The sequence below is a fragment of the Alosa alosa genome, chromosome 3 (genome assembly GCF_017589495.1).
Source record: "Alosa alosa isolate M-15738 ecotype Scorff River chromosome 3, AALO_Geno_1.1, whole genome shotgun sequence".
In the NCBI taxonomy this organism is placed as follows: domain Eukaryota; kingdom Metazoa; phylum Chordata; class Actinopteri; order Clupeiformes; family Clupeidae; genus Alosa; species Alosa alosa.
In genome coordinates this window covers 7,013,810-7,028,809 of record NC_063191.1, presented here as the reverse complement: position 1 = coordinate 7,028,809, position 15,000 = coordinate 7,013,810, and the positions used below count along the sequence as shown (strand labels likewise).

General features: G+C 46.7%; 1 protein-coding gene across 3 annotated transcripts in view; it reads left to right on the top strand.

Moving 5' to 3' along the window:
- The window catches only part of gsk3ba (glycogen synthase kinase 3 beta, genome duplicate a), a 59,188-nt gene that overhangs the window by 21,294 nt on the left and 22,894 nt on the right, over window positions 1-15,000 (top strand). For all 3 annotated transcript variants that reach the window (XM_048240005.1, XM_048240004.1, XM_048240006.1), the window contains exon 2: window positions 7,859-8,052. In XM_048240005.1, the coding sequence (XP_048095962.1) occupies window positions 7,859-8,052 (194 nt within the window). The remainder of the gene's footprint in view (window positions 1-7,858; window positions 8,053-15,000) is intronic.

Genomic DNA, 15,000 nt, shown 5'->3' with positions numbered 1-15,000 from the left:
TGAACTTCTCAATATGTTACACCTCAACACGTCCCATAAAAATGGAGCAAAAAATATCATCAGCCAATCAGATGTGAATTGAACGACCCAGCCCAAAGTTGCTCACACACACACACACCAGTGTTTCCCCTACAATGTATTCATCAGTGGCGCAGCTGCCCTTGAATTCAACCACTGCAAAAAAAGTTGCCTAATTAAAAAAAAAAAAAAATAGACGCAAAGTGAACTTCAGGAACAGCTGCCGCTCGCTCAGGTTTCATGTCAACAAATAATAGTAGCCCTAACGCTGAAGGTGCAGTCAGGATTCCACAGGAGATCACACTTGTTTGTGTTTATGTTTAAGTTTATTAGCAGACGCTTAACTTTTTTTTGTGCAAAAAACGCTGCCTAGCTTACATTATGTTAACCAAGGAACCAAATTAAACACGCCAGCTTAGCTAGCCCCCTACCTTCAGTAGCCTATTCCCAGATAAATTCCACGATTGTTTCATTTTTGTTTTGTGATACAGGCAATGCTTTCAAGCCCTGTGTTGCTAACATACCTAGGCTGTGAAACTAGGTCTAGCTTTAGCCTATTGGTGGGTTTAATTACATTTGAGTAATAGGATACTAAACCATTTACATCTGAGATAGTTTGTAATTCCTGTAGAGCTTACCAAAATTATAGATATGATACAAGACACTTATCTGCTATTATCCAAGATAGATTTTCTTCGAGTTTTTGACCATTTATTTTACTAAATGACATGGGAAACATAATTCATTTCATCCACATATTCTTATGCACCATGCACAACAACGCTACTAAGTTAGCTTAAAGACCGAGAGAATAAAAGCAAAGCGCCACCGGCCGTCCGCTGCATTAAAGTGACAGGCACACAATTCGACTTGCACAGCACCAATACAGTGTAATGACATGAAAGAGAAGTCTATATAGTTTATACAGTGCTGTGCAAAAGTTAAGACACCCATGCTGAAATTGACTAAATGGAGGAATAAAAAAACATATTCCTACGATCAACAGCACCGCTGCTGGAAAAAAATCTAGGGGAAACACTGCACACACACACACACACACACACACACACACACACACACTACACAGAGCAAACATTGAATATTCTTCCCGGAAAGCAGTCATGCTGTGCCTGATCACCATGGCCAAAACATGGGCTGCTATAAAATAACACTCATGTTTCTGTTGTCTCAGGCTTCATCGTCTCACATGATTTCTCTCTCTCTCTCTCACTCTCTCTCTCTCTCTCTCTCTCTCTCTCTCTCTCTCACACACTCACACACACACACACACACACACACCTTTCTCTGTCTTTCACTCTTACTAACACACACACACACACACACTTATAAGGGGCTTTGCAGTAGTGTAGCCTGCCTCCATCTCTATCTCTCTTTCTCTCTCTCACACACACACACACACCTTTGTCTTTCACTCTTACTAACACACACACATGTTTGCTCATGTGTGTACTCTGGCGCCTGTGTTTGTTCCTCCATTTCCAGCTCATGGCAGTGCCAGCTCCTGCCTCCATCTCTCCCTCAGTCTTTCATTCATGCTGTCTGCCTTTCACAACTCCCTCTGCCCCCTCTATCTCCCCCTCTGCCCACTCTACCACTCTATCTACCCCTCTGCCCCCTCTATCTCCCCCTCTGCCCCTCTATCTCCCCTCTGCCCCTCTATCTCCCCTCTGCCACTCTGTCTCCCCTCTGCCCCTCTATCTCCCCTCTGCCCCCTCTATCTCCCCCTCTGCCCACTCTACCACTCTATCTACCCCTCTGCCCCCTCTATCTCCTCTGCCCACTCTATCTCCCCCTCTGCCCACTCTATCTCCCCCTCTGCCCACTCTATCCTCTATCTACCCCTCTGCCCCTCTATCTCCCCCTCTGCCCACTCTACCACTCTATCTACCCCTCTGCCCCCTCTATCTCTCCCTCTGCCCACTCTATCTCCCCTCTGCCACTCTATCTCCCCTCTGCCCACTCTATCACTCTATCTACCCCTCTGCCCCCTCTATCTCCCCCTCTGCCCACTCTACCACTCTATCTACCCCTTTGCCCCCTCTATCTCTCCCTCTGCCCCCTCTATCTACCCCTCTGCCCCCTCTATCTCCCCTCTGCCCCCTCTATCTCCCCTCTGCCCACTCTATCTCCCCTCTGCCCACTCTATCACTCTATCTACCCCCCATACCCCTCACACACACACACACACACACACTGACCTCCTCTCGCTAGTTTCCCCTCTCTGACATGTGTCCCCCTGGCGATGACCACTGGATGACCCTGCCTCAGACCCTCAATTTGAATTGCAAGTGTGGGTGTGGGTGTGGGTGTGGGTGAGTGCATGTGTGTTTGGATGCATGTGTGTTGATGTGTTGTGTTTGTGTATAGCTTTCTTCTTTTTTGTGTCTTTATATCCGTGTGTGTGTCTGTCTGTGTGTGTGTGTGTGTGTGTGTGTGTGGAGAAGGAGAAGGAGACAGGGAATAATAAGATAATGTCTGCACAGTAGGCAGAGGTAGCTAGAGGGTAGAACACTGCTGCTTTGTGTGTGTGTGTGTGTGTGTGTGTGTGTGTGTTCAGGCGCCTGTTTGTGACTGGTTTGTATACTTGCATTTTTGCAAACACACTGTGTTAAACACATGTGTGTGAGCAAGAGAGGATCAGCTGCAGATCTCTGAGGATTTGGCCTGAAGTATGATACACTCTTGTCTGGGCAACACGAGCGCTTGCACACACAGTTGATTCTATGAGTGGAAAGATGCTGCACTTGAGATGCAAAATATGGTTTAATAATATTATATTATATATATTTTTAAAATTGCTACAATATTATATTATTGCACACGCACACACACACACACACACACACACACACACACACACACATACAGTATTATATGCATGTAGCCTAACTTTGTGCTCTTACAAAGCAATAAATGCAACATAAGTTTTATTTGTAGGATTACACACAAAGAGAAAGAGAGATTTAAGTTAACATGTCTATCTGCAGTTATGACAAGGACTACATACAAAACTTCATGCATTCATTTCTAGGCATAAAAACATTTGCAGTGTATGTCTGTCACACCAACAAAGCAAGTACAAGCACGTACATTTATACATACACGCATGCACACACACACACACACACACACGCACACACGCCGGTGGTTATTTATAGCTGTGGTGAAATCCTGAGAGTGGTGACTGCTGCCAGGTGCCGCCCCCACACAGAGGGGAGCTGGGCTCCTGGATTCCTGATTGGCTGGTGCCTTTGGTCGTCAGGGGTGACTGCAGACCCTCACAGAGTGGCTGGTGGCAGACTCTCAGACCTAGAAGCTGCAGGAAACCAGCATTATCCTCTCCAGCTGCAGATCTCTACCCACCTCTCTCTCTCTCTCTCTCTCTCCCTCTATTTCCCCTCCCTCTGTGTTTGTGAATCTCTACCCCACCATCTCTCTTTCTCCCTTTCTCTCTCCTCCTCTGTGGATCTGTTTTCCTCTTGTCCAAGCACTCTCTGTCCTCTCCTCATCTCCTGGCCAGACTGTCTCTCTGCCGAGAGTCTTTCTTGTCTCTTACCCTCCTCAGACCATGGTGCAGTACAGCAGTTCAACATTCATGCTGGATACTGCAAGGAGTGTGTGTCTGTGTGTGTGTGTGTGTGTGTGTGTGTGTGTGTGTGTGTGTGTGTGTGTGTGTGTGTGTTTCTGTCTGTGTAAAGGTTAGCCACTTAGCTAAAGGTTGCATTTGCTTTCCAGGTCTTTTGATCAGGAGATGAAAGTGTGTGCGGGGCTTTGATTTTCATCGCGGAACAGCTGAAAGGAGAGCAAACTGATCACTCACACAGTTAACAGACTTCCTCTCTCTTCACCTCTCTTCCTCTCTCTTCACCTCTCTTCCTCTCTTCCATCTCTCTTCACCTCCTCTTCCTCTCTCTTCATCTCTCTTCACCTCTCTTCCTCTCTCTTCCTCTCTCTTCCTCTCTCTTCACCTCTCTTCACTCTCTCTTCCTCTCTCTTCCTCTCTCTTCCTCTCTTCCTCTCTTCCTCTCTTCCTCTCTCTTCCTCTTCCTCTCTCTTCCTCTCTCTTCCTCTCTTCCTCTCTCTTCACCTCTCTCTTCCTCTCTCTTCCTCTCTTCCTCTCTTCACCTCTCTTCCTCTCTCTTCCCTCTCTTCATCTCTCTTCATCTCTCTTCTCTTCCTCTCTCTTCCTCTCTCTTCATCTCTCTTCACCTCTCTTCACCTCTTCCTCTCTCTTTTCTCTTCCTCTCTCTTCCTCTCTCTTCACCTCTCTTCCTCTCTCTTCCTCTCTCTTACCTCTCTTCACCTCTCTTCCTCTCTCTTCTCCTCTTCCTCTCTTCCTCTCTCTTCACCTCTCTTCACCTCTCTCTTCCTCTCTTCCTCTCTCTTCACCTCTCTTCATCTCTCTTCATCTCTCTTCCTCTCTCTTCATCTCTCTTCATCTCTCTTCTCTTCCTCTCTCTTCACCTCTCTTCCTCTCTTCATCTCTCTCTTCCTCTCTCTTCATCTCTCTCTTCCTCTCTTCCTCTCTTCCTCTCTCTTCCTCTCTTCATCTCTCTTCCTCTCTCTTCCTCTCTCTTCATCTCTCTCTTCCTCTCTCTCTTCCCCTCTTCCTCCCTCTTCCTCCTCCTTTCCATCTCTTCCCCTCTTCCTCTCTCTCTCTCTTCCTCTCTTCCTCCTCTCTTCCTCTTCCTCCCTCTCTCTCCTCCTCTCCTTCCCTCCCTCCTCTCCCTCCCTCTTCCTCCCTTCCTTCCCCTCTCTCCCTCTCTTCCTCTCTTCCTCTCTTCCTCTCCCTCCTCTCCCTTCCTCTCTTTTCCCTCCTCCTTCCCTCCCTCCCTCTCTCTCTTCCTCTCTCTTCCTCTCTCTCTTCCTCTCTCTTCACCTCTCTTCCTCTCTCTTCCTCTCTCTTCCTCTCTCTTTATCACTCCATCACTCCTTCATGTCTCACTCTGTCTGGCACATAAATTCATATTTTTACATCAAGTCGTTTTTATCAGTAGTAGAGTGGGGAAGATGTCAGAACTACTGTAAAACTGAACTTGTCTTGAGGTCCTCATTGCCATGGCTTGTCTACCTGTGGTGAGATTGGCTGAGGCTAAGCCTCTGTTCCATTGGATAGCATCTTTGCTAATGTGTTAGCATGTGTAGACAGGAACTACTGTCCGTTCCAGTCACTGTCGGCACTATTTCCACATGCCCTGCACCCTTACACCCGGGCTACAGCGAGACCGTGAGCTGAAGCGCTCCGATTCCAAGACTGGTCTAATTTAATGTGTAGCATACATGCAGCTATCATGTCTGGTGTAGCCAGTTCCATAGATTACAGTGCGAACGGAACGCTTCAGCTATCATGTCTGGTGTAGCCAGTTCCATAGATTACAGTGCGAACGGAACGCTTCAGCTATCATGTCTGGTGTAGCCAGTTCCATAGATTAACAACGGGCCAATGTCAGTTGTTGCATAGATTGACTCGGAAAGTTGAACGAACTGCGCGAACAGCTATATGCCCAGTGTAGCCTCCCTGTGTTAGTCCAGCGTGGTGTAAAGCTGTGTGTGTAGCCTCCCTGTGTTAGTCCAGCGTGGTGTAAAGCTGTGTGTGTAGCCTCCCTGTGTTAGTCCAGCGTGGTGTAAAGCTGTATGTGTAGCCTCCCTGTGTTAGTCCAGTGTGGTGTAAAGGTGAGTGTGAGTGAGAGTGTGTGTGTGTGTGTGTGTGTGTGTGTGTGTGTGTGTGTGTGTGTGTGTGTGCGTGGTGTAAAGCTGTGTGTGTATTTCCATCTCTTCCCATCTGTTGTCCCACTGTCTATCTTGCTGTCTGTAAGTCTATTCTCAGTTATTCTCTCTCTCTCTCTCTCTCTCTCTCTATTCCTCTCTCTATCCGTGTCTCCTAATAGTAGAAGGTGGTTGTTGGGGGAGGGGGGTCCTCATAATGGCAGAAGGGGTTGGGACAGTTGGGGGGGTGAGGCATCTGAACGTCATCGGAAAAAAAGAGGAGAGGAGAACTAGGCTGAGAGTATCATCTTGCTAATGATGTGCCAGCCTGAGACATACAGGCACACGCACACACACACACACACACACACACACACACACACACAGACACAGACACACACAGACAGACAGATACACACACGCACACACACACACGCACACAGACAGATACACGCACACAGACAGATACACACACACACGCACACACACAGACACACACACGCACACACACACACACACACACAGAAAGACAGACTTGGCGTTGGCAGTGTGCGTCCTTTGGCATGGCTGTAGAATGTAGATTGAGTGGTGTGAGGTTATGGACACCGATGACATCAGAGAGTGGGCAGTCAGGGTGCCGTCAGGGTTTCCTTCAGGTCCTCTTCTATGCCCAGCAGCAAGTTTAGACAAACAGTACACTCTTTTCTTTCTTTCTTTCTTTCTTTCTTTCTTTCCATATGGCATGTGTGCTTGCACCTGCCGTGTGTGTATGTGTTTGTGTGTATGTGTGTGTGTGTGTGTGTGTGTGTTTGTGTGTGTGTTTGTGTGTGTGTGTGTGTGTGTGTGTGTGCGTGCGTGCGTGTGTGTGTGTGTGTGTGTGCGTGTGTGTGTGTGTGTATATCTGAGGGGGCCCTGTGTTAATGGACCCTCTGAAGTCGTGTTCTGTGCTGTGCTGTGGCCGCTGGGTTGCCGTGGGAACCGTGAGGGTCTCCAGCTGTTCCTCATTGGAGCAGACTCAACCCCAGGGAAAGAAAGAGAGGAGGAGGGAAAGAAAGAGCTAGAGAGAGAGAGAGAGAGAGAGAGAGAGAGAGAGAGAGAGAAAAAATTATAAAGGACTGGTGTGTATGGGTTTTCAAGCAGGATAATGATTGCCTGGAACTGGTGTGTGTGTGTGTGTGTGTAGAAGTAGCAAATAAAAAACAACAACACTGAAGCATGCACTCGCAGGGCTGAGTAATCCACGCAGGATTTCTTTTGATGTAACAAACATACACTGTTATTTACATAGTTGTTCAAACATTTCGGGTGACCCACCATAAGAATGCAATGCATAAAGTTAAAAAGGAAATGACATCGAAACATTGGTTGGTGCCACATTCAAACTGACCAATCAGAGCACATTCTCACAAACAATCAGTCCAGTCACAAGCAGCAGATTATTGAGTAGGATGCAGAGTAGCCATAGCAGCCCCTGCCCCATGACCTTTAACCTGTTTATGAGGACTGCCCAGCTCCCGTAATGTTCATGCACGGGGTGCACACATGTGCATACACACACACACACACACACACACACACACACACACACACACACACACACACACACACACACACACACACAGACCTCCCTGTCAGCTCAGTGCACAAGTGCATATGCACATTCATGGGGTGCACACATCACACACACACACACACACACACACACACATACCAGACATACACAGACACAAGTAAACACACGTACACACACAGACCTCCCTGTCAGCTCAGTGCACAAGTGCATATGCACATTCATGGGGTGCACACATCACACACACACACACATACACACACACACACATGCACACACAGAAACTTCTTTGAAGTATACACCACCCCCTGTATGCACTTACGCACACTGTGATCATTCACAGAACCTACAGACGTACGTCTTGGACACACACACACACACACAAACATAGGTTCATTTGGCTTATGTACAGATACACCCTGCACTGGAACTGTACTGCAATATAGTACGTGACTTGGAATAAAAGTGCCTGCCACATGAATAAATGCAAATCTTCTCCCCTCCCTCTCTCTGTCTCTCTCTCTCTCTCTCTCTCTCTCTCAGGAGATAAGGACGGCAGCAAAGTGACCACAGTCGTGGCGACTCCAGGCCAGGGGCCAGACCGGCCACAGGAGGTCAGCTACACGGACACCAAGGTGATCGGAAACGGCTCGTTCGGCGTGGTCTACCAGGCCAAGCTGTGCGACTCCGGTGAGATGGTGGCCATCAAGAAGGTCCTCCAGGACAAGAGGTTCAAGGTGATGATGGACTTTTCCATTCATTCCAATGGGAAACCATCACGGTTACACTTTAAACATAACATTTGTATATTTACGCTTCGAATTCTGGTACAGCATTTATATCACAGCTACCCAAGGGTCTTAAGAAGATAACTACGTTTTCAGATTTTAATTTTATGCATTTTTCCCAACGCGAGATGTCAGGGTTCAGGCTTCTAAGATGACCTACAATCTGGACTGGGCCATTCTTGAGTGAGTGAGTGAGTGAGTGAGTGAGTGAGCTATATGTTTTGTAGGTATTTTTTTGTTATTTTCTGAGTGTGTGTGTGCGTCAGAGAGTGATTGAGTGAGTGAGTAAGGAGATGTTTTGTAGGTATTTTTTTTGTTATTTTCTGAGTGTGTGTGTGCATCAGAGAGGGAGGGAGTGAGTGAGTGAGGGAGTGAGTGAGTAAGGAGATGTTCTGTAGGTATTTTTTTGTTATTTTCTGAGTGTGTGTGTGAATCAGAGAGGGAGTGAGTGAGTGAGGGAGGGAGATGTTTTGAAGGTATTTTTTTGTTATTTTCTGAGTGTGTGTGTGTCAGAGAGAGATATATGTTTTGTAGGTATTTTTTTTATTTTGTGAGTGTGTGCGTCAGAGAGAGCGAGAGAGATGGATGGATAAACCGAAAGAAACATGACTGGATGGCTGGGTTGATGTGTGGTATTGTAGTCAGACTGTCTTAACAGATAAGAGCAGTGGTGCGCTGCTGTGTGTGTGTGTGTGTGTAGCCTGTGTCTGGTTGCAGCACGGTTCCAAGGTGTGAAATCCCTCTCAGGAGCAGTGTGAAAAGCAGCACACACCTCCTCTTCCTCTCCCTCTTCCTCTTCCTCGTCCATCACAGGGGAGATGGGGCAAAACAAACAGGGCAGGTGGGGCATCTCTTCTTTTTTGTAGAACAGAGAGGAAAGGAGAAGAGAGAGAGAGATAGAGAGAGAGGGAGGGAGCGAGAGAGAGAGAGCAGAGAAACTAGTGAATGCGGTAGCTTTGTGTGTCCGTAGTGACACCCTTACATGTACAGAAGAGCCTGTTTGTGAGCTCTTTTCAAGTGAGCAGTGTAATCTCTTTATGTGCTAACACCAGTGAACAACAGATAGAGAGGGAGAGAGGGATGGAGGTATGAGAGGATGATGAAGGGGAGAGGGAGAGAGTATAGAAAGCAGTAATCCTGTTTTCAGGCCTTGGGAGGGGAAGAGAGAGTGAGTGTGTGAATGAGATCTGGGTGTTCCACCACACACTGGTCACTGGAGGCCCCCACTATTGACTGACAGATCCATTTTCATACCATAGCAAAGAAATGCTTTCATCTCTCTCTCTCTGTCTGTGTGTGTGTGTGTCTGTGTGTGTCTGTGTCTGTGTCTGTGTGTGTCTGTCTGTGTGTGTGTGTGTGTGTGTGTGTGTGTGTGTGTGTGTGTGTGTGTGTGTGTGTGTGTGTGTGTGTGTGTGTGTGTATGTGTGTCTCTGTGTGTGTGTGTGTGTGTGTGTGTGTGTGTGTGTGTGTGTGTGTGTGTGTGTGTGTGTGTGTGTGTGTCTGTCTGTGTGTGTGTGTGTGTGTCTGTGTGTGTGTGTGTGTGTGTGTGTCTCTGTGTGTGTGTGTGTGTGTGTGTGTGTGTGTGTGTGTGTGTCTGTGTGTGTGTGTGTGTGTGTGTGTGTGTGTGTGTGTCTCTCTGTGTGTGTGTGTGTGTCTCTGTGTGTGTGTGTGTGTGTGTGTGTGTGTGTGTCTGTGTGTGTGTGTGTGTGTGTGTGTGTGTGTGTGTGTGTGTGTGTGTGTGTGTGTGTGTGTGTGTGTATGTGTGTCTCTGTGTGTGTCTCTGTGTGTGTCTGTCTGTGTGTGTCTGTCTGTGTGTGTGTGTGTGTGTGTGTGTGTGTGTGTGTGTGTGTGTGTGTGTGTCTCTGTGTGTGTGTGTGTCTTTACATGCCTATCTGTGTGTGACGGAAAGGGGCCCAACGATTAACATATGAAGGCGATTGTGTGTATGTGTAAGGGATTGTGTGTTCTGAGATCCAGCTGGAAGCATGTTCTGTGAGTGAGTGCATGTGTGTGTGTGTTTGTGTCTCTATGTATGAGTAAAATGGGCCAAGACAGTGTATTGAGGTCAGCAAGCCTAACATGCTATGCACCAGAGAAGGATTATCAGTGCATGACATTTCTGGGGTTCCTATGAGAGACCACATTCTAATGTGTGTGTGTGTGTGTGTGTGTGTGTGTGTGTGTGTGTGTGTGTGTGTGTGTGTGTGTGTTGTGTGTGTGTGTGTGCGTGTGTGTGTAAGTTTGTAAATTTGTAAGTGTGGCAGTAGTGCACGCCTGTCTTATTCTCTCACTTGTCCTGAGATGCTCCAGGGTGAGAGAGGTGTTGCTGAACTCCCTGACCCATGCATGGTGCACCCTGTCTGGGCTGTCACTGAGTCACTGAGTACTTCCCTCCTCCACCACTTCCACCACCACAACCTCCAACTTCCCTGGAGCTCATCCAAGTACCTCTGTCTCCTATCAGTCACGCACACACACACACACACACACACACACACACACACACACACACACACACACACACACACACTGCATGTGTATGCACTGTCACTTGGGACAGCGACCCATTGCACTCACGATCCCTCTAATATTGGACTGTTACCATGTGTAAACGCACATATAAACACCAAGAGCATCACGTATCATGAAGGATAGATTTGTCTCCTATACACACACTTACACAGTACACAGTACACAGTATAGGCTACTACATTCAATATGTAGCAGTTTTAGTGTTCATGCACATAGCAGTTATATCAGAGGTAGACCTGAGCTTTACACCCACTGTCTGGTAACTGCTTATGTTGGTTCCTCATTAATGAAACCACACACACACACATACATACACACACACACACACACACACACACACACACACACACACACACACACATACACACACACACACACACACACACACACACACACACACACACACAGATACATACACACACACACACACACATACACACACACACACACACACCTTTCATCTTTGTTGATCTTCCTTTTCCTCTCCTTTTGCCCCTCCTCCCCTCTGCCTTGCTCACACAACTCTAGTGAATGGAGAAGTGCATGTGTGTGAGGGAGAATGACCCTTACCCTACAACTGTGAGCTGAACTACTCACACACACACACACACACACACACACACACACACACACACACACACACACACACACACACACTCACACTCATGCTCTCACACAGAAAACACATGAACAGTCCCTCTCTCTCCCTCTCTCCCCTCTTTCTCTTTTTTTTACTCACACACACACACACACACACACACTCTCTCTCTCTTACGCTCACACACACAGAGAACACTCGCATGTGCCGCTGGCATGTGAGCTGGCTTTGTACAAAGCGCAGCTGGCCTTCGTTCACAGATTGCATGTGTGTGTGTGTGTGTGTGTGTGTGTGTGTGTGTGTGTGTGTGATCTGTTTGATCTGGTTCCTGGAATGTGTTTTTTCTGGAAACAGGAGTTCCCCATTAGCATGGGGTCTTTTCAGAAATAGTTCCACCAGATCCAGGTCCAGAAAACAGCACAACCCCGTTTAAAAGCAGAACCCTTCACACACTGTCCCACCAGAACCCTTCACACACTGTCCCATCAGAACCCTACACACACACACACACACACACACACACACACACACACACACACACACACACACACACACACACACACACACACACTGTCCCAATAGAAACGCTTCCAAAACAAACAACTCTGTAACAAACTCTCCTTGTCTCTGTTCCCACTACAGACTGTTCTCTCTGAAAGGTTTCATAATAGTAATGCAGCATCTCACCAGACACCGTGTCAGTTGGGAGAGGCCTCTGCAAACCAGTCCAACTAGATACCGTCCCTCCAGGAGCTGTTCTCTGTGAAACTGTCCTGTTACATTCAGTTCCCTATGAAAGTTCACTGTAAAGAACAGTCACACAAGAAATGGTCCTAATAGACACATTTCCTGACTTGAAAGAATCACAATAGCTTTTATTTAGGAAAAGTTCCAGTGGGCCCAAGTCTTTAATGAGAGTTTTTTTTTCTTACTAAATTAGTAAGGCAAACTAGCTCACTACGTACCCACTGTCCTGCCAAAAGCAACAGTGCTGCTGACATTGATGAAAGCTAGCGAGGTTGGCACCTGGTGTATTTCGATGATATATTTGTTGACAGTGTTCTGTAGAAGCGTTTCTGGCATTGATTAATGAGTTTTAGACCTAGAATGTTAAACTACAGAGGGCAGCTTGTGGTCACGCCAGGTATGTTTATTTGAATATATTATAGAGATCAACTAGATGATAAAACCTAGATAATTGGGGCAGTCGTGGCCTACTGGTTAAGGCTTCAGGCTTGTAACCGAAAGGGTTGCCGGTTCATTCCCCGAGTTGGAACGGCTGAAGTGCCCTTAAACAAGGCAGGCACCTAACCCCTCTACTGCTCCCCGAGCACCGCTGTAGCAGGCAGCTCACTGCTCCGGGTTAGTGTGTGCTTCACCTCACTGTGTGTTCACTGTGTGCTCTGTGTCTTCACTAATTCACAGATTGGATAAATGCAGAGACCAAAATTCCTTGTATACGCAAGTATGCTTCGCCTAGAAACCTGATTTACATTTACAACTTTATGGAGTGAAAGAAACCTGCATAGTCAAAGTTTTAACATACTCCATGAGAAACTCAGACACAACCTCCAGTGAACAGACTACATCAAGGGCAGCCGAACAGCCGAACAGTCTGTCTTTATAAATAGGTTTTTCTTCCCTCTAAGTGGCCCATTGTCAGCAGTCGTGCCTCAGACACCCCATTAACTTCCTATCTAAGGCCAGCTCCTATACGCCTCACCATTAAACTTTGCCTTGCAGAAGCACTGTAGCAAAAAGGGCACTGTGATTTGAAAGTTTAATCTCCACAAATCTCCTTGTCATAAACCTTAAATTGTCACAAAAAAAACCCAGCTTTCAGTGTTGAGGAGCCAGACAACAACCCCACACACACACACACACACACACACACACACACACACACACACACACACACACACACACACACACACAGACACAGACACAGACACACACACACAGACACACACACACAGACACACACACACAGACACACACACAGTGACCCCCTTCTTCCTCCTGCTCCTCCTCATCCTCCTGCCCAGAGTCACCCCCCAGTAGCAGCTCATGGAAGGGCAGGCCAGAGAGAGCGAGCGAGAGCGAGAGAGAACCAGAGAGGTAGGGCAGCCCTGCTGAGTGCTGAGCCATGGGGCCATCTAGAACATAGCAGAGCAGAGATGGGCATTTGATTAGTCAGCCTGTGCTCTGGTGTGAGCAGTCCAGGGCTGGAGGCTGGGATGATGTAATGCTGCTTGAGGTCGATCCCACGGGCGTTTGATAGGGGTGGGGTGGGGTGGCTGGGCTTGGCAGGGGTAGTGGAAGGGAGACACGAGGTCTGGGCATGTCTCTCTCATGCACACACTCTCACACACACACATACTGATACCCCCCCCCCCACACACACACTCTCATCTCAGCGCTCAGATATCGAAGTGTATGTGGGGCACAGCGGTCTGGACCACATAGTTGTTAATCCCTGGCACTTTCTCTGTCTGTCTGTCCGTCTAGATTTGTGTGTGTGTGTGTGTGTGTGTGTGTGTGTGTGTGTGTGTGTGTTAGGGCTGGGCGATAAAACGATAGCGATATGTATCGCAATAGACCTGTAAACGATATCAATAAAAAATATGTTCGATAGAACATTCGATAATTAAAAGCAACACACACCTCCCGCCTTACATTGTCCATAATTAAATAGGCTATATATCTTGCATTGTAGCTGGTATGTGCAAATCTACCAGAGTAGACGATAGAAGTAGGCCTACCTCAACACAGACTCTCAATGAGCCCTTGCCCCGTGCACTCTCTCTCTCTCTCTCTCTCCTCTCAACAGGCGCATCCCTCCTCACGCACATGTAATCCAAACATTTACAATCGTGCAAGACGACTGGCTAAATTGTTATTAAATCCGGTTAGCATCATTAGCACACTGCACGAATTTGTTCAAAACTCTATAATACTTTAAGTATTTAAACTAATTTATAAAAAGTATTTTCCAAGACTCAAACAGGCCTGTCCCAAGGAAAAAAAGTATTCATTTGAAACTTAAACACACGTGGGGAAACTGAACAGTCTAACCAGTAGACTATGATAAACTAGCAAATTAAGCTAGGCCTACTTTGTTTACAATATTTCAACCAGTGCTGCTTTTCATTCAGACTTATGTGCACATTTATTTATTTGAGTGTTTTTCATGATTGTGTTGCTATTTCTTTTCCCTGTTTGCTTTGATTGATAACTGAGGTGATAAAAATCAGAGGAAGGTTAAGTTTAAAATAAAAGTGTTTAACTTTTTTTTTCTGGTCCTTATCTAATAGATTAAAAAAAATCAATAATTATTGATATCGACTGCTATGAAATACTTATATCGTGATACAGTTTTCAGCCATATCGCCCAGCCCTAGTGTGTGTGTGTGTTTATTTATGTGAGTGTGAGTGTTCCTGTTCTGTTCTGTGTGTGTGTGTGTCCTGTTCTCTCTCTCTCTCTTTCTCTCTCTCTCTCTCTCTCTCTGTGTGTGTGTGTGTGTGTGTGTGTGTGTGTGACCCTTGATGAGTATTATGGATGATGCTTTGCAACAGCAATATTTTACATACTACTAATACTATTTGAATCCTGCCACATGTATGCTACTTGTACATCTGAGTAATCTGAGTAGAATAATTAAAAAAGTGTGTGTGTGTGTGGTAGCCTGACTGGATGTGAGAGAGAGAGAGAGAGAGACCCAGTGTGTCTGGCCAGTTAGTGGGACAGTGGGGGAGGGGAGGACAGA